The following is a 25,603-nucleotide window of genomic DNA, read 5'->3' on the forward strand; positions in this document are numbered from 1 at the left end:
GTTAAAGTACTAAAGTTAAAATACATGTTTGTGCCTATGTGTGTAGCAGGTGAAGACAAAGTAATGTTGCAGGAGAATTAAGATTGGAGAAATGGTTGGTGTTTTGAATAACTGGTAATCAGACCCATTTTCTGATTCCCATCTCGTTCTTCGAGGTTATCAGTAGGAGAGCCAAAAGATGGTGTTAGTGGGCAAGCTAGGCGATATAGCATCCTGTTTTAACATCCCAACTTGATGAACAGCCACACAGGCTTTAATTTAAAGAGTAATGCTGATTTTACAATCAGAAACAAAGCCCATGTCTCTAAATATGCTCTTCAAAACAGTAGTATTAGAAGAAAATATCTTAATTACAACAGTGTATAGCTAACAGTGCTGCTTGTGTCTCACAGAATCTCATACATCACACAGAGGTGTGAAGGCGTGTGTGCTTTCAGAGCTAGATATTGAAAAACAGGCTATATTTTAGGTGTAGAAGACCAGATGTTTTTTTCAGTTAATTTTCAGGGATTGTAAAGGCTCCTGGCTTTCCCGTCTGAAGGAGGCCTGCCCGGGATGCAGGGCCCAGCAGGTGCTTGGGGCAGCACGGTGGGTTTGGAGCGGGCAGCTGCCAAGGCGGGTCGTACAGAGGAAGCTGGGGCAATGGGAGAGTTGGGAGGTGGTTTTGGGGGGAGCTCAGGGAAATGGGGGTCCTCTCAGGGTCAGGGGGTGTTAAGAGCGTGGCGTGGCTTTGTGAGATTAAGGTGTGTCTTATCGCAGGAAGGCAAAGAGGAAGGGGGACGTGGCGGGAGAGCGAGGGGACACGGGGAGCCGGTGTCATTGCGGGCAGACAGGCTGGCGGGGAGCAGGGCAAGAGCTGCTGCAGCGGCAGGAAGGAGCTGCCGTCCTGTACGGGTGAACTGAAGCCTCTCATGGCCTGCGTACTGACTCAAGCTGAGCTGCTTCGTCTCCACTGCCTATGCCAGTTTATTCCTGTTTCCCTGGCTTGTAAATAACATTGCAAATAAATGATGGCTCAAGCTGTGAAATACTGCAGTTTTCAGCATGAAGAGGTAGGTCTTGGTACTCACAGGGTCATAGCGAAGAACGAGTGAGGTAGTGAGACTGCCTTACACGTAACTGCCCACTTGCTAGGGATGGGGTGAGAGTCCTGGCGGTATTGCCAAGATGCAGACACTTTACTTTTAGCTGCCCAAAATATCAGCAAGTGTGGTAGCGTTAACAGCCAGAGCAGGGGAGTGTGAAGGCTGATCCGTTCCTCTTGGGATCGGACACAAAGCTCCCCTGGACTGCTGCAGTGGTCAGGCTCAGCCCACAGTCCTGTCGGTAGTGCCTTGGGGACACAAACAAACATGCAGGAATGCTGTCCCTTGTCAGGACTTTTCTGCATCCTCTCACGGGCATGGCTGGACCGCCAGCAGCGCCGAGCGTGGTGTGGAGCATGCAGCAGGCAGTCTGTCCCGGGGAGAGCTGATGCCGCGCGGGAAGGATGCTGCGCGTCCGCGCATCACCCGGCAGAGGGCTCCCCTTCTAAGCTAATAGAATTCGGGCTCTATACCTGGGTCAGCGGAGAGCAAAATGCTTTGTGAATCACCATACTTAGGAACGCTGTATTCTTGGGTTTGGTTTTGGCAGTAGTCTGTGCTTTATGTTTCTCTGTACCTAATCGAAAGTATGTGGTAAAACTGAAACAACGTGTACGACATTATTAGAATTTTTTACAGATTGATGTGTGTGTGTATTTGTATGTAAGTATGTGTAACACACACATGCAAGCCTGTCAAACCTGATCGGTTCTCTTCCTGCTTCATACATCGTTTTTTAGAAAAATAATGCTTCATGGATAGAAGAACACCGAGTATGACTGCAAAAGATAGTAGGCTGCTGACTTTCTGCAAATACAAATGTATAGATTCAATGGGCACCACTCAAGGTTTTGAAATTTAAATTTAAATAAAAGTTAAGATAGGGCAATTGTGTGCAAATGCAGGTGTGTGCCAGTATCTTTTTTTGACAAGACACTTGATTCCCTTCTGCAGGATGATTAGGTACTCATTTTTGCACAAGGCACTGGAATGCAAAAAAAAATTGGACTTAGGAACAAAGCCTTATCTTTTACCTCTGCGTGGGTATCTGTGCTTTTTAAAATAATAAACACTTCAGTGAACAAGGTTTGGGTTGTCTTTTCTCCTTTGAGAATATGGTTCTGTATTCTGGCCCTATCAACCAAGAAGTGTTATCAACCCCTTCTGTAATTTTAACAGTAAATAGGAGGCATATCAGTTACTGCCTGAAGTTGGATTAGTTCAGAAACACAGATTACCATCTCCATTTGAAGTAGGCTGTACCTTTATGACTGTGCTGCTTTAAATTATATGTAGAACTGACAATTGTTCTAGTAGGCAAAGGCTAAAACTGGAAAAGCAAGGGATTGTTACAGGTAGAAGCTAATCAATCAACTGTAAAACATCAAAAATGTACTGCAGATATTTGGGATTTCATTATTGGGTGCAGGTGGTATTTTGTAGCATAGGAGGATTTTGGTAGGTGGAGTGTTCAGGAGATGAAAACTTTTCAATGCCAATTGGCTGCTGTAAGGAGCACAAGCAGATCTCAAGGAACAGAGCTACTAGGAGTTCTCACTGTTTCCAACAAGTGGGAAGAAAATATTAATCCCCTTCTCTTCTTTCTCTGAACTAAATCTTGTGGTCTGCTTCTCCTTTCCCTTTGAATTTATTTCCTCGTAGAAGTATAGCTTGCAAAGAAGTTAACTTCTGTAGGCAAAGGGGAGCAGTCTCTTCAGTTCCTGCTCTGTTCCTTTAGCAAGTCTGATCTCCAGCAAACACTAAGGCAAGGAAAATGTATTTGACCTAAACGGCTCCCTCTCTGTTCAGTCCCTTTTCCTGCCTGCCTGCCCAAGAACTGAACAATCCTGACATACTGGAAAACACCGTGGATACAGACAGGTGGTTTTTCTACTGTTTTCAGTTTATAGGAAACGGATAAAATGCCTCTCAGCATCCTGCTAAGGGTCTTGAAGCAGCACCTGTAATTGCAGTCCAGTGTGAGTGTGTAGGAGGCGATGCTGTGCTTGCAAGCAGGCTATTTTCCTTGCACAGGGCTGCTCTGAGACATCCAGCTCTTTTCAAGGAAGATTTTGATTCTGGGGGGGGGGGGGTTCTGCAGTCAGTTAGTTAGCCACTTCCTGTATTTGGCTGTTCATGATGCTTTTCTCGACTTTAATACTGCACTCAGCAGCCAGTGACAGAGACTATTTTAAGGCCTCTTACAATGGTCTTCTCATTTACTTAGCTAAAACGAGAAAGTTAGCCCTACATTGGCCACTTGTTAGCTGATGACAACTTTTACTTTGAATCTGGTTCCCCCTCCCCCACCTGAAATCCCTGGCTCAGCAAATATTTGAACCTGCCCAAGTTAATCATGAAACTAAGATCTTTATCTGAGAGAGACGTGCAAGCTACCAAGGGTGGTGGTTTGGGTTTTTTTTTTCCACAGTACTAAAGTCAGGTTCACTTTTTAATGATGAACCAGAGTAAGGGGATACTTTCTACACAGCACAGAGCTTTAAGCAGTTAAGAAGAGAGAGAGGGCTTGGATTTTCTCACTGCATGTTACAGCTTTTTTAGGGATTTTTATGGAACATGGGTTGGAAAGCAGAGCAATCTCTTTTTCAGAATTTTTTTTTTCTTCATTGCTGCAGAGAAGCTTCTTACTAAAAGGAGTTTGGGGGGGGAGGGGCTTTAAGCAAGATTTTTATAAGAGGAAACCAATTAATTTTTCAAGTTACTGGATTGTATTTTCAGGCTGTAATACAAGGGCAAGCATTTGCGATGCATAATTTACAAAGTAAGTGATTTTGAATTTATGTGTGTATTTTCTTCATCACCTTTTGGAAGTATTGTACTATAACTGATTACCAGGTAGAGCTTTCATGATCTTAAGATACATGAATGAAAGTCAAGTACCTCAGTACCCCCCCAGGTTATACAGGGAATAAGGAATTGCCTGTCTGCCTCCTGTCCTTTCTTGCCTGCAAGCTAGGCTGGTCTGAGCTGAGCACAAACCTGATTATACAAGTGTAGGCAGTCCAAAATTTGGCCACTAGTGAAGCCCTGGAGAAGTAATTTTTCCTAAAAGACTTTATTCAACAGAATAAAAAATCTTACTGATCCCACATGAGACCTAAATGCAGCAACGTAGTCTTTGTAGGAAATCTTTATAACTTAATTTAAATAATTACCTTGGCAACTCAACTGTTTGGGTAGCAGGTGGGCTAAACCTCTAAGTTCAGTGTTTGGACTTGTGTCTGGGATAATTTTAAGTATCCTATTTCATTTTGGAAATGGTAGGAATCTTTGGAGCATGTCTACCTAAGCAGGGAGGGGAGAGTCTACTTCAGAATGAATTTAAGCTTGTTAACATATAAAGCAAACTAGCATGCATTTTTTTGTAGCTGTTGGTACTCCAGACATGTTCTTGTATGTTAATACTTGTCTAAAAGGGATAAGCTGCTTGAGGGGCACAGAGCGGGGGTAGGTATGTGTGAAATATTTGGGAAGGATATAAATTGTATTAATTTTTTTAATGAGTGTTTGTGAGATAGAGCACATTTCAGCCGCACCAGGATTTCTTACGATGTAGGCACAGATAGTTGCTACAGCTACTCTTTGTTGTGGTTATTTTTGGTATCTGGTTTTCTGCCCCCATAGATTATAGCAAGTATAAAGCACTCACATTGCTTTACATAGCATTCGGCTCTGGAATTAATAGTCTATTCTGTGCATGTTTCTTCCAAGAGGTCTGAGAGAGTTACAGTCAGTGATGGGGGGGAGTTAAGAAGGAATATTTCTAAATGGTAGGAGGATACTGATGACATAAAGTCAAGTGAGGAACGAGACACTGACAAGGGACTCTTGCTTTTAAAAACAATTAACTTGATAAATAACTCATTGAGAACAGGGTAGAGAAACAGTGTGAAAAGGCAGACTAAATCTTTGTGTATCCTGACAGACTGGATTTTTATGTTCAGCAAAATCACTTTTCAAGATCTTGCTCAGTTTTTACTTTCTTCCATGTTTTAGGCAAGTCTGCTGAATGTGAGATTACAATATTTGGTTTTTAGATTTCAAAATGAGTTAATCTAGATCGTTTGGAATTGTATTTTATTACAAAATTATAAGGGGGGGAAGACACCTCTGCAGTAAGTGCATTTTATATAATAATATCAAGTATATCAGACCTGTGTGTCCATTAAAATAATAGAAATCTGCACAGTTTAAAATTACCATCCATATTTCATTATGAGGAAACATATAAGTCTGTGTGTGTATGTATATGTAGAATGAGTGTGTATTGGATACACACACACACACACAGAGTCGTGCTCTTTTCCATTCTGCATCTTTAATATGTACAGTAGGTCCAGAAGCCTTTTAAAGCTTTTTGAATGGTAAACTTCAGGCATCCAAACAGGAGAATGCAACTGAGATGTGACCGACCTACTTCTAAAGGGAGCTGCCCTGTGTGTGAGTGTGCATGTGTTGCGTGCGCTTGTGTGTAAGAGCTACGTGCTGCAGCATATCAGCCTTTTGTCATCCTGCCAGGTTTGGACTGTACCATGCTGCAAAGTCAGGAAAATGAGCCACGAACACGGCGAGGAGAGCCCACTCGCTCCTTTTGTTTGCAATATCAGGTTTATACTGCAGTTCTGCTAAATGTAGATTCTTTCTGAAACTGAGATTGTTTTAAGATTAATGTAGAACAAAATGATGAAACAGGAGTGGTCTGGTGACATTATTTTGACATGATTGGCTGAGGATTATGATGTAATAGGTTACAGTGCAGCCCCTTATAGGTTTTAAAATGAATTCCAAGACACCATTACAAAGAGAGCCTGACTCTTTTCTTGTATCTGAGCTTACTCAGTGAAACTCATACAAATGTACAATACTGTTTGGAATATGGAAGAACTGGATATAGAATATCCTAAGACAGATATAAATTGTGGCACAGACTTGATGTTTTACATAGAAATGGATCCACCAGGTAAAACTGCAGTCTTATTATGGAAGACTTAATTCATTTTGGTCTTTACAATAGCTGCTGAAAAATTCTTAGTGGATATGTAGGATTTCTTTACTTTGACATTGATACAAATTGTTGTTCTTTTTCCTTTCTTTCATAAATTAGAATTAAATTGTGGTTTAGTGCATGGTTATAGTAATTAGATTCTTAACCTGTAGAAATACCTGTCTGCTTACTTAACTGAATTTTTACTGAATTTACCTGTTTTTTTATTTTATTCTGTCAGATGTCATGCTAGTTCTGCTATTATATAAAAAAAAATGTATTTCTTTTATTATTATTTTTGCTATCTCTGTTCCACACTGTGACTAAAAGGAGATGCTATAGTAACACTTTTCGTGCCTGAAACAGTGTTTGAGGAAAAACCAGGTTTTAAAACCTAGCAATAGTACTTGAATACCTGATATCGCATCATTTTTTCATATCATATAAAAATATTATGCTATTTTGATATTCATTGCGACTTTAAAACATTGTATTTTGTAGCCTATCATAATATATAGGACAGACGTCCATAAGGAATGATGTACTTACTGGAGAACTAAAAGAGCTGAGTTGATTTTTAATCCTGATTCCAATGTAGTCCCCCTTGCTACTAAGTCAGGAGTGCTGCAGTATCTTTTCCGGCACCCGCTGGTATACATATACAGCTTTGACATTGAGAAAAGGGGGATGTGGTTTTTAATCAGTCCTGGCATTTGGAACACTATTTATTCTGTAGGATACTAAGATTAACACAAGGGATAGTTGGGTCACAGATGGGTTTCTTGAAGTGATTTTTTGGCAAATCATCGCACAGAATGCTGAGGATCACAAAACCCCAATTCTTCTGCTTAAAATACACAGTATTGCTGTGGGTTTGCATCTCTTACTACTCAGCTTCTAGGTGAGGAAGCAGCAATGTTCTTCTAAGATCATTACACAGGAGAAAAAAAAAAGAAATTTTCTATGTTTTGTTATTTATATTCACCTGAAGATAGTGGAAGAAGGTAAAAGCAAACTTCAGAATTATTTTTTCTCAAATGCTTTCTTCACAGGGAGAGGAAATGAGTATAGTGTTAGATTTTGCTTAAAATATATTATTGCAAGAGTAACATACTTCTTTGAAATGTACATCTTTCTTGTTGAATTATATAGTTTTCAGTAAAATATCTTGATTCCTCTGATGTCTTTTAAAGAATGTTAGTGATGGAAAACTCTATTTTGTAACTTTTTTTTTTTTTCTCATTCCTGTAATAATGTGTAATTTCAAGGAATATATGGTCAGGTTTCCAATAAGTTATAATCAACTTTTTTTTTTTCCCTTTCATCTGCAGCACTGCCTCCTAAGCCACCGAAACCTAATACTGTAACTAACAACGGCATGAATAACAACATGTCATTACAAGATGCTGAATGGTACTGGGGAGATATCTCAAGGTAAATCAGCTCAAGACATGTATTTCTTATGTTTGGCTTTATGGCTATGCTATTCTGTGTGTATATATTATGCTTAAGTATAGAAAAATTACAGTTCTAAGAACCATTTTAGGATATTTTCCAACACAAACGTATTACGGTTTTTTATTCCAAACATGACTAAAATATTACTGGCAGTCAGTTAGAATGTAGTATGTGAAATAATTGTTCTGTTACTTTAAGACAGCTATATGAAATGCTAGCATGAAAGGACAACACCAAGAAATAAGTATTTTCTTCTTGTCTTTCATCCAGAACCTCAACTGTAGGCACAATAGTTAAGAAGCCAGACTAACAAGTACCATATATTAGCAACACTTTTAACTGTACTATATATAGGTACTTTAGACCAGCACTGGCTACTCCAATTGTGCAGGCTTGTATGAACAAGCAGAAAGACCTTTGCATAAATATAATTTTGTCCAGCGTGAGAGGACGTAGAATATACCATTTTTATATTCCAGTTGTTCTCCAGCAATGTTAAATAAGGTATTAAATAACTGTATTTATTAATATGGAGATCAAGGCTTCTAAAACCACTTATTTTAAAACAGAAGAATTTAGAGCACAGTAAAAGGATAAATGAGTAAGAAATAGCTGAAATGATTGGTTACTTTTGCTTTCATTTTAGAGAAGAAGTAAACGAGAAGCTTCGAGACACTGCTGATGGTACCTTTTTGGTACGAGATGCTTCAACCAAAATGCATGGGGACTACACACTTACACTAAGGTAAGATTAGTTACGCTAAGTTTGTAATACTTGACAGTAAAATGCAATACTGCATTTAAAATACAGTGTTCTTTAGGAAATAGTACTTGAAGTATGCCTAACTTTTCAACAAACTTTATTTGCAGGAAAGGAGGAAATAACAAATTAATCAAAATATTTCATCGAGATGGAAAATATGGCTTTTCTGACCCATTAACTTTCAACTCTGTGGTCGAGCTAATAAACCACTACCGGAATGAATCTCTAGCCCAGTATAATCCTAAACTAGATGTAAAATTACTGTATCCAGTATCTAAGTACCAGCAGGTAATTTGGTCTATTTTCTTTGTTTTTGACTTAAATACAGAGAAATTATTGCAGACTGGGTAGTCGTTTATCATGAAGAACTTCAGCTCTGTTAATATTAGAAAAAATAAAGTGGGTATAAAAATGGATATTTGTGTTTAAAACTAACTCCACGGTTTGCATATAAATAATTAAAACTTTAAATACTGCAGATACCATATTAAGAAATAAACTTACATTAATAAATATCCCACTCATTAAAGATGAAATATATCAGTATAAAGCTGAACACTTGAAATGCAAAATTGCTATTTGTCATTAACTTCTCATTTGCATATTATGCATGTAGCGTATTATATATCCATATTGATGAAAGAGGAGTCACATTTACCATGTAACTATCTAGGCATTTTTAAGCACTTTTATCCTGAAAATCTGTGCAATATAATTGTTTCTTTATGGAATATCTTTCCTTCTGCTCATCATTCCAGGATCAAGTTGTAAAAGAGGATAGCATTGAAGCAGTGGGAAAGAAATTACATGAATATAATACCCAGTTCCAAGAAAAAAGCCGAGAATATGACAGACTCTATGAAGACTACACAAGAACATCTCAGGTGAGCTAGATTTGAAACAAAAGGGAGAGTGGAAGACTTCTGTAGATTTAGAAGAATATTATTGTAAATTCATACTGCCATCTTCCTCCATCTTTCTCTCCTCCCTGCCACCCCTGCTGTTGCCCAAAGGAGAAAACATACCTGATGTGCTTGCTCCATATGGTAGAATTGCTTACTCACATTTGAACAGTCACCACCTATAACCCAACCCACGCTGTGCCAAAGTCTGACACCTGCGTCCAAAGCCAGCACAGAACTATCTTGATTTACCAATACTTCTGCATACTGACCTCATCAAGCTGAGTTACGGCTTTCAAGGCACATTTGCAGGGAAGCACTGTATTTTGTTACTAATTTTTGAAGGGTCTGGTTTCATCTATGCAGGGTAGAGAGATGGCATGTGTAGATAAAGTGCAGGAACAAAAAGATGCCTCTGCCCTTTCAACTTAATCAGTTATTAGCCAAGTCTTGAAGTGCCAGTGAATTAGTGCAGTTTTACAGACCCAGCATCAAGATTGCTTCTTAAAATGAGCAGGAAATATGCCTGAAAATAATTGAAGAAAGGCGAAGAAGTGCAGGCAACTTCAACTAATGACTTAAAAGACTTGGCTATCAACTAGCTATGTAGGGGCAGGAGGATGGACTAAGTGACCTCTTGAGACCTGTCCAGGCCAGTATCTCACACTTCTATTTCAGAAAGTCAGATGTGCCTCTTAAGGACATTAGTTGATACAAAGGGCAAAGTGCATTGCCATAAGGCTCTAATGGTCACAAATAAAACTTACTTACACCAAACAAAGATTGTAGCTAGCTCTTTCTCTAGCAATTTTTCTTTCTTGGAAAACCTCAGCATGGAAAGCCTCATCACGGTAGCCTTTTGCACAGGGCTGTTCTCTGTGTGTTATAAGGCTCTGCAGACAGAATGCGTTCTGGTAAAGGAATATTGAAGTCTTCTTTTACAATATACTGAAGTGTTTCTGTGATACAACCAATAAGTCATCACCTCTGTCTGATAACAACTGTAATAACAATTATTTTATTTTCAGGAAATTCAAATGAAAAGAACAGCTATTGAAGCATTTAATGAAACAATAAAAATATTTGAGGAGCAGTGCCAGACACAAGAAAGATACAGTAAGGAATACATTGAAAAATTTAAACGGGAAGGAAATGAAAAAGAAATACAAAGGTCAGTATTTGTATTTGCATTTCAAATTGTATTATTTTGAAAGAAGAAACAATGCCAAGTATAGATCTGCCTAAAACTAAAGCAAGATGGCAAGTTTAAAGTTGTTCAGTTGTAAGCAAAAAAGACTCAAATGGGGTAGATGTGAACTTGCAAAATGTATAGCTACATCTAGAGAAATAATCTGTTCTCTTAAGTGTCTACACTGCTAAATAGCAGATTAGAAAATCATGAATAACACATCATCAGAGTGTAACCTACCACATTATTCCATTCAGAATTATGCACAACTATGAAAAACTGAAGTCTCGAATAAGTGAAATTGTGGACAGCAGGCGTAGATTAGAAGAGGATTTAAAGAAGCAAGCAGCTGAGTATAGAGAGATAGACAAGCGTATGAACAGCATTAAGCCAGACCTCATACAGCTGAGGAAGACAAGAGATCAGTACTTGATGTGAGTATCATTATGAATTAACAAAAAAAATTTTAAGGTTTTTTTTCTATTGGTATCCAGCTTCTGTGACTAAACATTAATTTTATTTGCATTTATTGTCCAGGTGGCTGACTCAAAAAGGTGTTCGGCAAAAGAAGCTAAATGAATGGCTTGGAAATGAAAATACAGAAGAGTAAGTATTAAAAGATTTAAGTATTTCTGGTATTTCAAATCATCTTACACAGAAGTGAGATAAAGCATATTTAATTCCTGGACCACACAGAGGAAATACCAAGCCTAGGTCTCTAGTAACAATGCACACTGTTAACACATGGCAGCCTACATAATGCAAGTATTAGAAAGGACTCTGTCTCACCCCCTATGCTCCATTAAGTGCATAATCAAGTTACTATAGCAAAGCACCAGAATATAACCTATGTCTTTATTCTTACCAGCAAAATGAAGATCATAAGGTGTTAGTATCTTATAGAGATGCCATATAGGTGGGTAAATTGTTCATAAGGTCTCTTAGGCATGGGCAGGCTTTTTCCAAATTTCAAATGTTGGTACAATGGTGCTATCTAGTATAGTGGCACCCGCATCAGTATACCACATTGCTATTGGAGATGATAAAATTGTATATGCTGAAGAGTTGTCCTTCTCTGGTTCTGTGGTCTGTTTATTTTTTCTGGGAAGTGGCAGGCTAGTGTTCTGTCATTTCAAGCAATTCAGTTTACTCTAAGTTCTGAGAGGGGCTTGGCTAATAAATACGTTTCACTTCATTCCTGGGAAAAAAGCAAAAAGCACCTGGCTGGTGTGAATGTAGACCAAATTTAAACAAAAGCAAGCCACAAAATAATATCAAAGTGTAGTAAGAGTGAAGAATGAATAAATAGAAAACCAAAGTTGTCTGAGTAATATATCAACATTTTCTGCCTTTGTAGTTTCTTGTGCATGCCTTTTACGCTGCCTGCCTGGCTGAACATACAGCAAAAGCAGCAGACTGACAATGACTGTTTAGTGGATTTACACTCTAGGCTTGCCCATATCTATTTTAATGTGGCTTGGTTTATTGAGTCTCATACTGTTATCCTGGAAATTGTGCATCTCTGCTGTGGCTGCACTGGTAGAAGCAGGGGATAAAAATGGCATACACATTTTAAAACCGTGTTGTTTACTAAACCTTAGCACAGCTCAAAGATGGTATGATGGAGAATATGTAGGCACCTGTTTCCAGTAGTACTTCCATCACTTAAACAGTAGACAAAGAAGAATGCCAGACCATGGTTTTAGCACAGCATCAAAATAGTAAGTGAAACTGTTTAAAGAAAATCTTCCGTTTCTCTCACTCTGTGATTCTCCTTGCCAGTGAGTCTGGTAAGTGCTCAGGTTTCTGCTGAAAAATTAAACTTTCAGAATATGACTTTTTTTCTAAAGCTGTAATGCAGAAAAAAACAATATAATGAGCAGCAGGAAAAATGCTAATCGCTTTCTCTAGGTGCTGTTTGAAAATAGAGCCATTGCTGAATGCATTTGAATATCATGCAGGACAAAGGAGTACGATGGGATAAGAGACTAGAGAGACTGTCATCTGAAACAAAAGAAAGCTTCTTCTTTCTGAAAAATTGAGTTCTGTGTGAGATTGCTGACTTCTGTAGACTACTCTGAGAATCTTCAGAAAGAGAATGTGGATGAGTGAGAAGTCATGTTTTCTTAGACCAAAGAAAACTGATTAAAAACCTATTACAGAGAGAATAAATGCATTAGCCAAACACAGACTGATTGTAAGCTGAGCAGAAGAGGCAGGGCCCACCAGTGCAGGCTGCTGGGGGAGTGGGGAGCTCTGGAACTGCAGAATATCAAAGTGGTGTCCACACAGCTGATCCAGAGACATCTTCTTTCATGGTGAGCTTTAGCTCAGAGGGTTCTCTGTAACTCTAAATCAGCTTTATAGTTGGTGGCTGTTTTGATAGAGAAAGCCCTATATTATATGCTCTTCTCATAATCTGGTTTTAGGGAGAGAGAAGGCACTCTACTATTCCACCCTTTCCACAGAGCCGTCTCCCCTATAAATAAATAACCCGTCTACCTGTACAACTGTTCATAGCTTTCCCAAGCAGCAGCTTTAATTGATACATTGCATGATTTTTCACTGCTGACCAAGTGTTCTGATCTTTGGAAATGATGCCAACTCAGAGGGTATTGATTTCATTGGGCTTGCCATTTACCAAAACAGTGAGCAATGGTAGAAGTACTGAAGTGCTCACAGCAGATTCTGAAAGATAGCACAGCATCCTTTTATATCCTTCTTCAGATTTACATGAGTGTTTTTTAAAGAAACAAGAACCAGAACTTTAATTTTATTTTTATTCAGTGGTTTGAATGGTGCAGTATTACATGGTTTACAATCCCTAGTTTTACCAGGGAGGCATCCTACTAACCACTGACTTACTTGTTTTTAAGTGATGTGAAATGGGGACTACTTAATTCATGAATTTTGCTCTGCTATGTGTTTCACAAACATATTTTGTCCTATTTCAACAGCCAGTACTCTATGGTGGAAGATGATGAGGACTTGCCCCATCATGATGAGAGAACGTGGAATGTGGGAAATATCAACAGAAGCCAAGCTGAAAATCTGCTGCGGGGAAAGCGAGATGGAACATTCCTTGTTCGAGAGAGCAGCAAACAAGGCTGCTATGCCTGCTCTGTTGTGTATGTACCCTAATTTGTGAATGATGTAACCAACATTTGAGGGACCTACCTTGAGCCAGGGGCAGCAAGACACTTGCATATGCATGGATCCCATTGGACCTTAGAAGCAGACCAACAAGTCCTGAGGCCATCCTTATTGCTGCTCCATTTCCTACACAGCTCAAACCTTTGCCACTCCCACAGATGAGCCTCACACAGATGCACTCCTTTCTGTGCAGCTGCTACGTCCCGCCTATCTCCTGCCTCCCTAAGCTAACACAACTTCTGGGAATTTGGGTTTAACCTAGGCTTTTACCATTATCCCACCACAGAAGACAGGAATTCTATGTAGTGACTAGCATCTTAAGATTTATTGCCAATACCTTATTTTCTAGCTTAACTTTACTGTACTAACAAGCTAAAAACTGGTTGTTTTTTTTTCCTCTTTAGGGTGGATGGAGAAGTAAAGCACTGTGTGATAAACAAAACACCTACTGGGTATGGATTTGCAGAGCCATATAACTTGTACAACTCGCTCAAAGAACTGGTGCTACATTATCAACACACATCACTTGTGCAGCACAATGACTCTCTCAATGTCACACTAGCCTACCCGGTATATGCACAGCAGAGGCGATGAAGATCTTAATACTCTGGGTTGTTTGGTTTTTTTCTAAAGGAAAGATTTGACAACATTGAGGCCTCTGGAGAGAAAAGGCTCCTTTCAGCCTTACTCAAGAATTTGAGCTGCAGTATCAAAGCTATCTGTCTTCAGATGGGACTAGAGCTTTCCTTCACAACTGCAGTGGCAGAGATCACAGTACTAAGCTGTGTTCTGTATGTTTCTAAACTGAAGTGCTTCTTTTTTTTTTTTTTTTAATTGAGAAAAGAAAAACACAAGAGAAAGAAATCCAAACCTGATCTCCTTGCAGGGACATAGAGGCCTTTAACCATGGTGCTTGTTTACGACCACTTCTCAAGCTTTACCAGCTAGAACATTGGATTCTCCAGACTCAAGGTATAAGATGTCTTTGTCATTTGGTTATTGGAATTTCATGGTCACGACCTGGCTTGGATTTGGTGTTGCTGCACTCAGTGGATCCAGACACAGAGCATTGTGGATTTTTTGGTTTCTGGTGAATGATATGTAGCAGAATGGCACTTTCATTTCTAAGGGACACTTTAAAAGGACTTCAGTTACAGTATGTTGTTCAGAGTAATTGTAATAGCAAAGTGCCAGGAAGTGTTTTGTTTAGACGTTTAAAAATCCTGTTTTAAGAATATATTTAAGACTGAAGAAAACAGGACTTTCAATGGCATACAGTATATAATAATGTACATAGTGTTGGATGACTAACTATCATTGATGGAAACTATCAATACCAAACTGCTTCTCTTTTCCCTTTTCTGTTTGCTGAAAGCTGAATTCTTAGACCATGCTATGCAATATTGAGTTTTCTTTAGGCTGTAGTCTTCTCTCAAGCATATCTACAGGTTAAGTTTGTTTTTCTTTCTTGTTTCCTTGTCTTCTTTTTTTCTTTCTTTCTTTTGCCTGAGAATATTTTTTCTGATTATTATTTTTTACTATTCATTTTGTTGTTTGTGGTTTTTTTTTAAAATGTACAGGAAGCCAGCAAGAGTTGGCTTCACAATTAAAACTATGAAATATTTTACAATTTTCTTTCTATAGAATATTGAGCTACTAGCTCAAAATTTTAAAAGTTCGTAATTTTTTTTGACTAAATATTTTGTTGGGCAGTGCCTGATAAGCTGCAAAGCTGCTTTATTCAATTAAAAATATATGGACATTACAAAATATCACTGAGTCCAACAATATTGTTTCAGAGATATCTTTAGAATACGGTACCACGCAATGTTTGCTTCTTGAAGCATTTTGAACTTCTATCATGATTGTCTTTGGATTTGGAAGACGAAAAATTGTGTATCCTTCTCTGATAGTCATTGCAGAAAAAACAGGAAATTTGGCTACTGCCGTAGATAGTTTGGATCTCAGAATGAATCCATTCTTCATAGTAAATAAATGACTTCTTGACCGACAGTGGCAGAATTTTTGTCAGCATGTAAAGGTATTTTCATTTCATATGAAGGAAGTTTCTCTAATCAGTTGCCTAGGTTTGTTTTTTTGGAGTAGAATTGGGAAAAAAAAGCTCCCACCTTTACTGAGAACGTTTGGATACAACATAGAGCTAATTAAGACTGGAAAATGTCTGTTTTGAAAATGATTAGGCTATCATATTTAACATTTTGGATTTATTTTCATAAGTTTGTAGCCTGAGGCAGTATCAAAGTGAACACTTCTATAATTTCAGGCACCAGAGACTTACAGAATTATGGTTTAGTTAAAGGAAACAAACACATGAATCCCATTAAAGCAAACTTATTAAGAATACTGGGACAATTCACTGTGGGTGGTTTGCAATGGTTATTTATTGTCCTTACCACTGAGGAAATTCATACATTGCAAACTAATAAAGTAATGAAGTTCACAGACATCTTGGAAAAGTTTTGACTAAGTGAACATATGAATTTATTCTTCCTCCAAGATGCAAAGGCAAGACGCATTACTATTGAAGAGAGCTGCACACACAATCAAAAGAGTAAGACCCATGGAGCTCTCTCATAATAGCTCTGTTTTAGAGATACATGTGTTTTAATTCAAAGTATGCAGTGCTTATTAAGCTATCGGAAATAATAAGAAATTTGCCAGTCTCCAGTAGTTTTTATATTATCTTTTAATTTTTACATTATTCCTTCACTTCTGAGGCTGTAAGGCATTTGATTTTATTTTGATTTTGTGCTTTTTTTTTTTTTTGGTGGGTTGTCTTTGGTTTCCTACAGATGTATTTTCTTACTAGAATTTATATCAGGAAACAAGATTTAACCAACGTTAGTGTTTCAAGATAGTCACCACTTATAAAATTACTCTGAATGCTTTTTCTGAATAGAAGTTTAGTATTCATCCCTTCCCTTCCTCATTCCACACTCTTTTCAGGCCTGTAGGACCATGTAAATTTGGTTTACTAATAACTGGTTTTTACTATGAAAAGCACCAACAACTACTCTAGCATGCCAGTTATACTACTGTGCTTGAAGTTACAAATTAGTTCAATATACAACAATTTAACACTTGTAGCAATTCAAGATATTCTTTGGACATATATTAATTTTTGAATGTTAAGTATTTTAAGAGTAAAATTGTATTTTTTTCTCTATAAGCAAAATATATGTAATCTGAATTGATGTTTCACGTAGCATTTGTCAAGAAATTTTATCGTAGTTAAGGCATTTGGATCTAATTTTCCTCATATTAATAAAACCTCTGCTATGTTAGTGGGCCGTATCCTTAGTATGCCCAGCCTAGGATGGAGTATCATTTGTTCCTGTCATGCTGTACAACTTCTCTTCATCTGTGGCTGTAGCAGAGGAAAAAAAATAGTGTGTGTGCAAATTTGACACTTGCTTTTCTTGCACAAGCAACAATGAGAAATAAGCACTATATTGTAAGGATTAGTGCTTATGGCTTCTTAAGGGGATATTCTGCCTACACAGGGTCTGTGCAATCTGCAAGGATCACTTACGCCCTCAAATTGGCATGAGTGGGTTTTCACTGGTACTTATGTATTGTGTGGCCTCTGCATTTCCCTCCCTCCTTAATGCACAGAGCTAAGTCCTGCCAAAGGCCCTATTCACTGCAGAGTTGTTTGTCCTTAATGTACCATATTGTTCACTCCAGTTTTGATTTGATCTCAGACAGACTAATATACACAGAAAAAAAGCACGTGGATATAACTGAAGAAACACGGTGCTTTTCTGTATTTCTATTGACATGTAGTTTTCCATCTAATACAATTCAAGGGTGGGATTTGTTTTGTTACGTTTCTTTGGTTTGGGGAAATTTTGTTTTACTTTAAATCCCTGAGTTATGCTGCACTGCAGCAGCACTTTCACAAGGCCTTTGAAAGGTACAAGACGTAACACAGAGAACCAAAACCCACAAGCAAAATTAGAAGTTTCTGATTTCCTTAAGTTGAAATTTGAATTTGCAGATTTGGGGATATGTATCTGTGCACGTGTGTGCACACTTACTGTGTTTATGTGTGAATAGATCCCAGTATAGGTGCATTTTCACCAAACATGATCATTTTGCTGAATTCAGTAAGTGATATCATTAACTTTGTTTAAAGACACACACACATGCACACTAGACCTTTGTGGGTGCAGCATGTTTCCAAATACAGTTAGAAAACTGAGTTTCTGTGTTGTTGGATATTTTCTTAAAAAAAAAAAAAAAAAAAAAAAAAAAGCTTGTCTGTATGGTTCAGTTATCTAAGAAATCTTGTCAAGCAATCTGTAAAACCAAATCTTCACATTTTCTATTTGGTGTCAACTGTTCTGTAGTGAAGAAATGGCTTTGTCTTGTAATTGGCAATGAAATAATAATGCTTGGGAAAACATTCAGATGCTTCTAATGGGGAAAACCTCTGCCAATTTTCACACAGTGCTTTTGCTATGCATGGTATTAAGTTGGGAAAGTGAATCCTGATACTATTTTTTTTCAGGGTCACTTTAGAAATGGGCAGCTCAAAGCACAATGCCTCCCATGGGACAAGGTTCCAAAATGCAATTTTTTATGTAGAATCATGTTGTATTTACTGCAGTTGAAGACTAAACTGCACTGTGGGAGTTGGTAACGTTACATTGCACTTGTCCTAATGAGATTGCATTAGCTGCCCAAGATGCTGCTATTTTTTTTATTCTTGTTTTTAAAAATAAAGCTCTGTTCTGTTAAATGTCTTTAAAACATTAAGATTACTTTGTTTTAAAATGGTCTTTGAGGAGGTGGAGGGTAAAGTGGGTTGTAAATTGCCTTTACAAGGCAACAGTGAAAACATGCCTCCTTGAAATTTTGTTCAAGCTATAGAGTTGATGGAGCTGTGTCTTGTTTTTAAGTTGCTTTAAAAATTGTAATAAGTCTTCAAGCAAAATAAAAGTTGTTTTGAAACTGCATTTCAGTTGTTGAGGCTTCACTAAGGACTGAGATGGTTATTTACCAGCATCCTTGGCCAACTTTTCCTGTCTGTATGTGGCCTACTTTGAAAATGAGACCCAAATGCTCATATTATTAGAGGGAGCAAATAATTTCAGCTGACTCACAGCCATCCTATGTATTGAACTGAATGGAGTAGTTGAGTAGTTCCAAAATAGTCTCATGCCAAACAGTGCCAAAATGACAGTCCTGGTCATCTCATACTCCTGCGAAAACAGCACAACATTCATGATCTGTGATCTGCCTATTACACTCAGATGAAGTTCTGGTTCTTCTGAAATCAGTGTGTGTTTTGTCAGTGGTTTCCATGAAGCCAGCCTGTCAGCCTTCGTAGCTAGAAGTCATCTACCAGCTTCATGGCTGCATCTAATAGTGAAAACCAATGTGAGAATGAAGAAGAGGGATTAAGTAAGGAGGTGATTGGGCAAGACCAATTCTGAGCATTGTTTTCTTCCCCTCGTTATTGGTATGTGGTATCTGACTTCTTTGAGCCCATCCATATCTTGCCCCAGGAGAGGTCCTCCAGAGAAGTCAGCCAGCCACTCTGGAAGCAGAAAGAGATTCCTATTCCCATTCTGTCCAAGGTTTCCATTCCAAAATCTGCCCACATTTTGCTCGCACTAGTCACATAATACCCCCTGACTGAGGTACTCAGGTAGCACAGGCTTAAAATAATTTTTAATAATCACAACATTGTCACTGGCCCTTAGACGTTCTTATAAGAAACTTAGATTAAAGGCTATTATATTGTTAGCTGGCTTAATAGAAAGTGAGGCTAGATCTCCAGTGAACATATAGGTTGCAGTTATTCTTAGTGAGTAAGCTGATTCTTTTCAACAGACACCAAGTTTATCTTATTCCTGCTCCCTGAACCGATGTTAAGCAACACAAACGCTTCTGCAGCCATAGGGCTAAACATCTAAAAATCAGGTTACCGAGGTCATAAATCACACATTGTCCATCACCAGCTATTGAGAGAAATTAAGACTGGCTGATCATGATCTGCAGAAATCTATAGACCTGCAGATTTCTTGCCTGTATCATATGTTGTATAGAAATCACTCTTGGCAGACTGGAAAAATACTTTGCAAAAATGTCATTCTATTTTTGCTATCTGCAGACAAACACACCCCTAGATTCCCTCTCTGCTCTCTTGCTAAGTCTTGATGGTCATTTCTCACAGGGAATATGAAAAACTGCTTAAATCTGTCTTTGTGCAGCTACAAGGGGGTGAGAGTCGTTTAAAGGCTTGGGAATGCTCATCGTAGTGTTTTTTCTCCCCAAGGTACTTGACTTGTGCAAAGTCGTGTGCGAGTGACTTCACACAAATCCCTTTGTCTGAGCTGCGAAGCCAAAAAGGAAGAGGAAACTTTAAAACTTCTCACCGCTGCCTTTTCTGGGCTTCACTGATGGGACGGGTGGTATCTCTTTCCCCCCCAGCCTCCAGCATCACACCCCACCCCAGCCCCGCCACCCCGGGCTTCCCTGCTGCCCAGGGAGGGGCTTTCTTAAGCGAATAGACTGGGCCCACTGTAAATTATACGCCAGCACTGATCAGCTGGCCAGGGAGAAAGGGTGGCTTCGTAAAGCAAACAGGCCACGCAGGGGGGCAGGCACAGCCCGACTGGGTGCCTGTGGACGGCTCTGCATGGACAAACACAGGCACTCCCACGGCTGCAGGTGGGGGCAGCCAGGCACAAAATGGCAGGCTGTGGGACAGCCCTGCTGAGGCCCTGGGCTGCCTCTCACTGCCCATGACGGCCTCCCGCAGAGGCGGCCCTCCCTTACGCCACGGGGAAGAGCCCCTCTTGTTCGCACAGGGACCCTTTTGTGATGGCATTTATGTTTAGGATACACCTAACATTTGCCCCAGGGTCATGAAACTCCACAGGGGCCCGACACCCCACAGGGGCCCTCATTTAGAGGGTGGAAACTGAGGAAATGGCACACAGTGAGGTCCTGCCAGAATCCCTGGCTGGAAAGAAGGCTAAAAATAAGCGTTCTAAAAATTCTGCTTTCCCTGCAGGACGGCACGTGGGGGAGTGGGGTCAGACATGCTTCCCGTCAGACGTGGGCTGTACAAAAGGCACTAGGCCTTTCCTATCGCCTCTGAAACAACAGAAAGCATGATCTGTGGGAGTGCTGCTGAGGACATGGTTCTGGTGGGGTTTTTTTTAATCCCTTTGAGGACTTGTGTCCTGAAATACACAGACTACCAAAAATAGAAACTCTGTAGGGACCTTCTGAGTAAACAGACATCAGTTGATCAGCCGCTATTCAAGCTTTGGATAATCTTTGCATGGACCAGCACTTTAACCTCTGAACAGCAATTGGATAACCAGAAACGTTTTGACAGTTCTTTGAAAAAGCAGGCTTTTATCCATGGCTGTCCCAGGCCATGTTTCCTGCCAGAACAGCAATGCAAGGACACCTCTTGTTGTACCGTTCTTTCCTCTATGAAGAAATTACCTTTGCATACTGAAAAAGGAGGCTTTTAGGCCACTGATTTAAATGTGCAAATATTGACAGGAGAAAAACTTAACAGGTAGCACACAAAAGGATCTAAAACTTGCCATCCTTGGGTCCTTGAACAAACAGGACATGAATGTAGTTAATTCAGATAATGGTTTCACTGTTGTGTGCCTGGTATTCCTAACTTGTTAGAAGACTGTAGCCCGAGAAGAAAGAAAATTAATTCATACCTGAGAGCATTTCTTCCTCTATAAATGTTTGTTTCCTACATGATTACTTTATTTTTCGGCACATCTTATGCTTGGTGTAAAACAACGTTCTGTGAAGGATGCTGGATTACTCCTTTTTTTTTAGTGTTGCTACTACCAGAAGTAATTCAGCAGATTTGTCCACAGGATGTTAGGTGAAACAGACACATCAAGAGTCAACATTTGGTGACCTTCCTGCAAGGAATCGTGTGGCTGGTTTGTGTGACAAGGTGATCCATCACACCTGCCTGTCCAGCACCCATGGCAGTGCTTCATACTGACGCTGCCTTTCCCGTGCCCTCAGGCCTATCTCTGCACTCAGGGCAATGACATGTAAGCTTTACCTATCTAAAAGGTGGGTATAGCAACTCTTGGCAGCTTGTATGTTGTGTGGCTGAATGGGAGTAGAGACCTGAAAGAGCATGAAGTGGAAATACAAAAGGAATGCAAATCCAGCAGCTGTCAGAGCTGGAGCCAACCATGCCATACCAGGGGGCAGAGGTGAAGGGAACAGCCTTGCACCTCTCACCACACTCTCCGGGCAGGGACACAGACTGCACTGTGCTGGGGCTCCAGGCGCCCTCCACCTTCCCTGTGAAACCCATGCAGGATTATTATTCTGTTGGGTAAAGGCTGCCACTTAAAAACAGCGGCTCTTCATATGCTCATGCAATTTGCAGCTCTTCCCTGTTTCAGAAAGATAGTGAGGTTGAACATTTTGAGGTGGGATTCATCTCATCTAATTCTAAGCACCTAAAAGAAAGGCTTGTCATCAAAGCCATCTGGCAAAGCTCTCTTCACAGAGAGAGCCAGGCAATTCCCCAGGGTGATTCACCCCACCTACCTCAGGCACTATTCTTAGGATGTGGTGAATCAGCTCTGGAATCACTCCATTGACTGAAGGGGGAGCCCAGGCAAATGGCTTACGCTAGACATGCAACTTTAAGGTGGCTAAGGTCAAATGAACTCAGTCTCTCCCCTGCTGATAGGCAGTTCAGTTTTAATCTTTCCAGTACCAGCTGCAATATCTTCTGCTCTTAGGCATAATGATAAAGGACAATTAATTTGGGGCTGGAAGTTCAGCTGGTTTATAGAATTTGGGTCTTTCATAATAATTGTGAAGGTGGCAGATACATTCAAGAAGATGCTGGGCCATATCCTCCTTGGAGCTGTAATGCTGGACTCCAAGCAGAGGAATGCAGATAAGCAGGAATGCCAGGAAACTGACGGTTTCTCTGCCTGCTCCAGGGCAAGCCCTGGCACTGTCTCAGGCCTGGCTTATCAGTGCCTTCCAATGGCCTGTCTATGTGAAAGCTGTAGACCTGTCTTTTGGGAGATAATTTGGTCTCTTGCCAGCCATGTGGTCAGCTGAAAAGACATGTATGAAGAAGACGCTGCTGGTTTTTCCAAGTGAGATCAGTTTGTTAGTCACCATATCTGTATTTCCTTTCTTATCCAGAGGAAACTTAGGGAACTTGACTTTCTTTCCTTCCAGTTGATCCATAGCCAAGAACACAGGGTGGGGTATTGTGACAATAAAGCTGAGATAGGAAGGACTTCAGTCAAATTACCTCCCAGTCCCACTGCACTCTACCTCAGGGCAGGACAGCTGTATGAAATTGCCATGCACCTACTACATGGAAAATTCAAGAAGATGGCAGGCCCCACGATATTTTGGGGGTACAGGAGTATATGCATACCTCCCCCAGTTAAACCAAACCTTTCAGTGGGGAATGCTCTGCTGAGAAGGGTCTGCAGACTGCATGGGGAGTTTCCCTGTCCAGTGAAATGGAAGATCTGGCCTTGCATAGCCTCAGTGGCTAGAGCAGATGCAGTGACAGGTCTAGGGCAGGAACAACATTTTGGGGAGAAGCTTCAGGATACTTGAGATGAAAGAAGAGAAGCTGTTATGCAAACAGCTGTTCTACTGATAACAGGCAATGTAAACAAGAAAGGCATGTACTGTCAAACAACCCATGAGCACCAGGAGTCCTCAGGATATGTGAGTAAGATCCTCAGAACAGATTCACAGCATTGCACCTCTTTATGGTAGGCACTGTAGGCTTCTGAACAAAAGAACAATGCTCCTGGGTGAAGACAGACTGACCTAGCAGGTGAATAAATGTGCACAACCACCCTTCTGCAGGGCTGTGAGTATTTCAGAGGGGATGAGAGGACAAACTGATTAAGAAAAAAAGGCCAAATAGTGTAAAAATACACACCATTAAATGATGTTGATGTTTTGAAATGTCTTGATCTTCGTTACCAATAACAGTGTTACTAAAACTGAAATCTTGTCATGGTCTGTCCATTTCCCACTGTAATCTTGGCAGGCACAGACGAGCCAGGTCTTGTCCATAGTTCTCCAGTGGAGAAAATGCCTCTTATCTGGCTGGGCCACATGGGCTTCCAGCACGGTACAGCCAGAGGCTGAACCCAAGTTGTCTTCATTAGCACAAGTCACTTGGGTGTGTGTGCACTCTTCTGGCCAGTTGTGTGTGACAGCTCCTGGGTAATGCTGGCTCAAAACAGCCATTTTCAGAGGACAGGAGCAGCAGGGAAGGGAAAGGGATGGCTACTAAAGTCTTGGTAAGAAATTTTTTTCACAAGAATCTTCTTTTTGGTGTCACATACAGAAGAGCACATCCTCTTAAGATGGTTCAAGACAGCTCCTTTTACTGGGAAAGGTAGTTAGCTGTGGTAATTAAATGAACAGGTTTCCCTCCCTTATTTTCAGAACATCTATAGCAATGTGAATGCACATGCTCCCTCAGCATGCCTATGCTGCAGACACTGTGACTACAATACCTGCAGGCACACCTGGGCTCACCTGACATTTCTTAGCTGAATACAACCAGTAACATGGCCTCAGGACTGAAGACAAGCTGACTAATTGAGAATGTATTCAGCTTCTTAGCTAGGCTGTGTCAATGAATAATGTTCATTTCAAAATGCCACACTACCCCCATTTTTAAAATTCATTTATCCCTTGAAAATGATATAAAATTAGTGAAAAGCATCTTGAGAAGCCTGAGAAATCCATGTCAATGCCTCAGTAAATAAGTAACCCCGCTGCATGAGTGAAACAGACTGCTATAGGAGTTTTCCAGAAAAGACACTCTGGAGTTCGGAAAGTGAGTCTACCGCAGCTCCATCACTGCATCCCATCCTTATTGTACATATCTATGATTTCCAGATCAGATTTGCTGGATTCACCTCCAGTCAAAAAACAAAGACCTTTTGGCTCTCCCCAAATCTTAGTATTCCAGCTACTGACAGGGGAACCAGCTGAAGCAGGCCAAAGTTGCTCCCACCCACACACCTGGGTTGCTTTCTGTGGCAATGGGGCTGCAAGAGAAGGTGGTAGCTAGCTTATGCCCTGAGATGAAATCAGAATGCACCTGAGGAACATGCCTGACAGCAGAAACTCAAAGAAAGTGCTTCCATATCTGGTAATACATATGTAAGCCTTGACAGATGCATGCCCAATTCAACATGTATGTTTTCTACTTTGAGCTGTCATCAAAGCTTTTTAGCTCACAAAAAGCATCAGCACAAGTTAGGCAGCTGGTTTCTTCTGATTTTTTTTTTTTTTTTTTAATGTCAGCTCTACTCTGTACAGTCTTGAAGCTGAAATAGCTGACTGTATGCTCCCTACAAGAAAAATAATGGCTACCTGTGGATATCAGTGCCAGCAGATACTTCACATCTGAAGTCTCTCTACACTTTCACTTCTGTAGCTTCTGAAGCAAACCTGGCTCTGGAGCTTTGAGAACTGGCTCCCACTGTGAGAGAGGGACCATGAGACCTGTAAAAAAGCTTTTCTTCCAGTATTTTCCTGAGCTACCCATTTTCAGTGGATCAATTTCCTGAGACACCTACTTGAATGCAAGGGGAAGGGTCAAGGCAGAGAAATATGACAAGACTGTTAATGACTAGCTTTTCTATTCACATAGTCTTCTAAAACCCCAGATTAACTTATCTGTTTAATTGTGCTCTGCAGATCATTAAGGGCAAAATTTTCCAGCCCAACATCTTCATCAATTTAAAGTTATTGATGTATTTGTTAGTGCTGATGCATTTAATAATCCAAGGCTACATTCCTGTGTTACGTTAATGGCCCACTCAGCGACAACGTTCTCCATCCTTTCCTAGAAATTAATCTAGTCATGGACCTTGGAAGAGACTAGGAATGTAAGGCTTAGCATGCGCATGCTAGAGTTGATCAAGAATAGTTCTGCAAGGACAATTCTCATTAAAAAAACCTCACTTGTTTCATATGAAACCCTCACAAGACTTATGGATT

At 40.0% G+C, this 25,603-nt stretch overlaps 1 protein-coding gene across 5 annotated transcripts in view; it reads left to right on the forward strand.

The window, feature by feature from the left end:
* The window catches only part of PIK3R1 (phosphoinositide-3-kinase regulatory subunit 1), a 60,561-nt gene extending 42,024 nt beyond the window's left edge, over positions 1 to 18,537 (forward strand). For 3 of the 5 annotated variants that reach the window (XM_069776233.1, XM_069776234.1, XM_069776235.1), the window contains 9 exons: positions 7,422 to 7,524; positions 8,195 to 8,293; positions 8,419 to 8,599; positions 9,070 to 9,195; positions 10,242 to 10,384; positions 10,660 to 10,836; positions 10,940 to 11,008; positions 13,360 to 13,530; positions 13,960 to 18,537. In XM_069776233.1, coding sequence (XP_069632334.1) covers positions 7,422 to 7,524; positions 8,195 to 8,293; positions 8,419 to 8,599; positions 9,070 to 9,195; positions 10,242 to 10,384; positions 10,660 to 10,836; positions 10,940 to 11,008; positions 13,360 to 13,530; positions 13,960 to 14,149 — 1,259 coding nt within the window. In that variant the 3' untranslated portion in view covers positions 14,150 to 18,537. Of the gene's footprint in view, positions 1 to 3,535; positions 3,868 to 4,124; positions 6,067 to 7,421; positions 7,525 to 8,194; positions 8,294 to 8,418; positions 8,600 to 9,069; positions 9,196 to 10,241; positions 10,385 to 10,659; positions 10,837 to 10,939; positions 11,009 to 13,359; positions 13,531 to 13,959 lie in introns of those variants that run through there. The other 2 variants (XM_009921506.2, XM_069776236.1) reach the window with 2 other exon arrangements.
* The last annotated feature ends 7,066 nt before the right edge of the window (positions 18,538 to 25,603 follow it).

The sequence above is a fragment of the Haliaeetus albicilla genome, chromosome Z, assembly GCF_947461875.1.
Source record: "Haliaeetus albicilla chromosome Z, bHalAlb1.1, whole genome shotgun sequence".
Lineage (NCBI taxonomy): Eukaryota > Metazoa > Chordata > Aves > Accipitriformes > Accipitridae > Haliaeetus > Haliaeetus albicilla.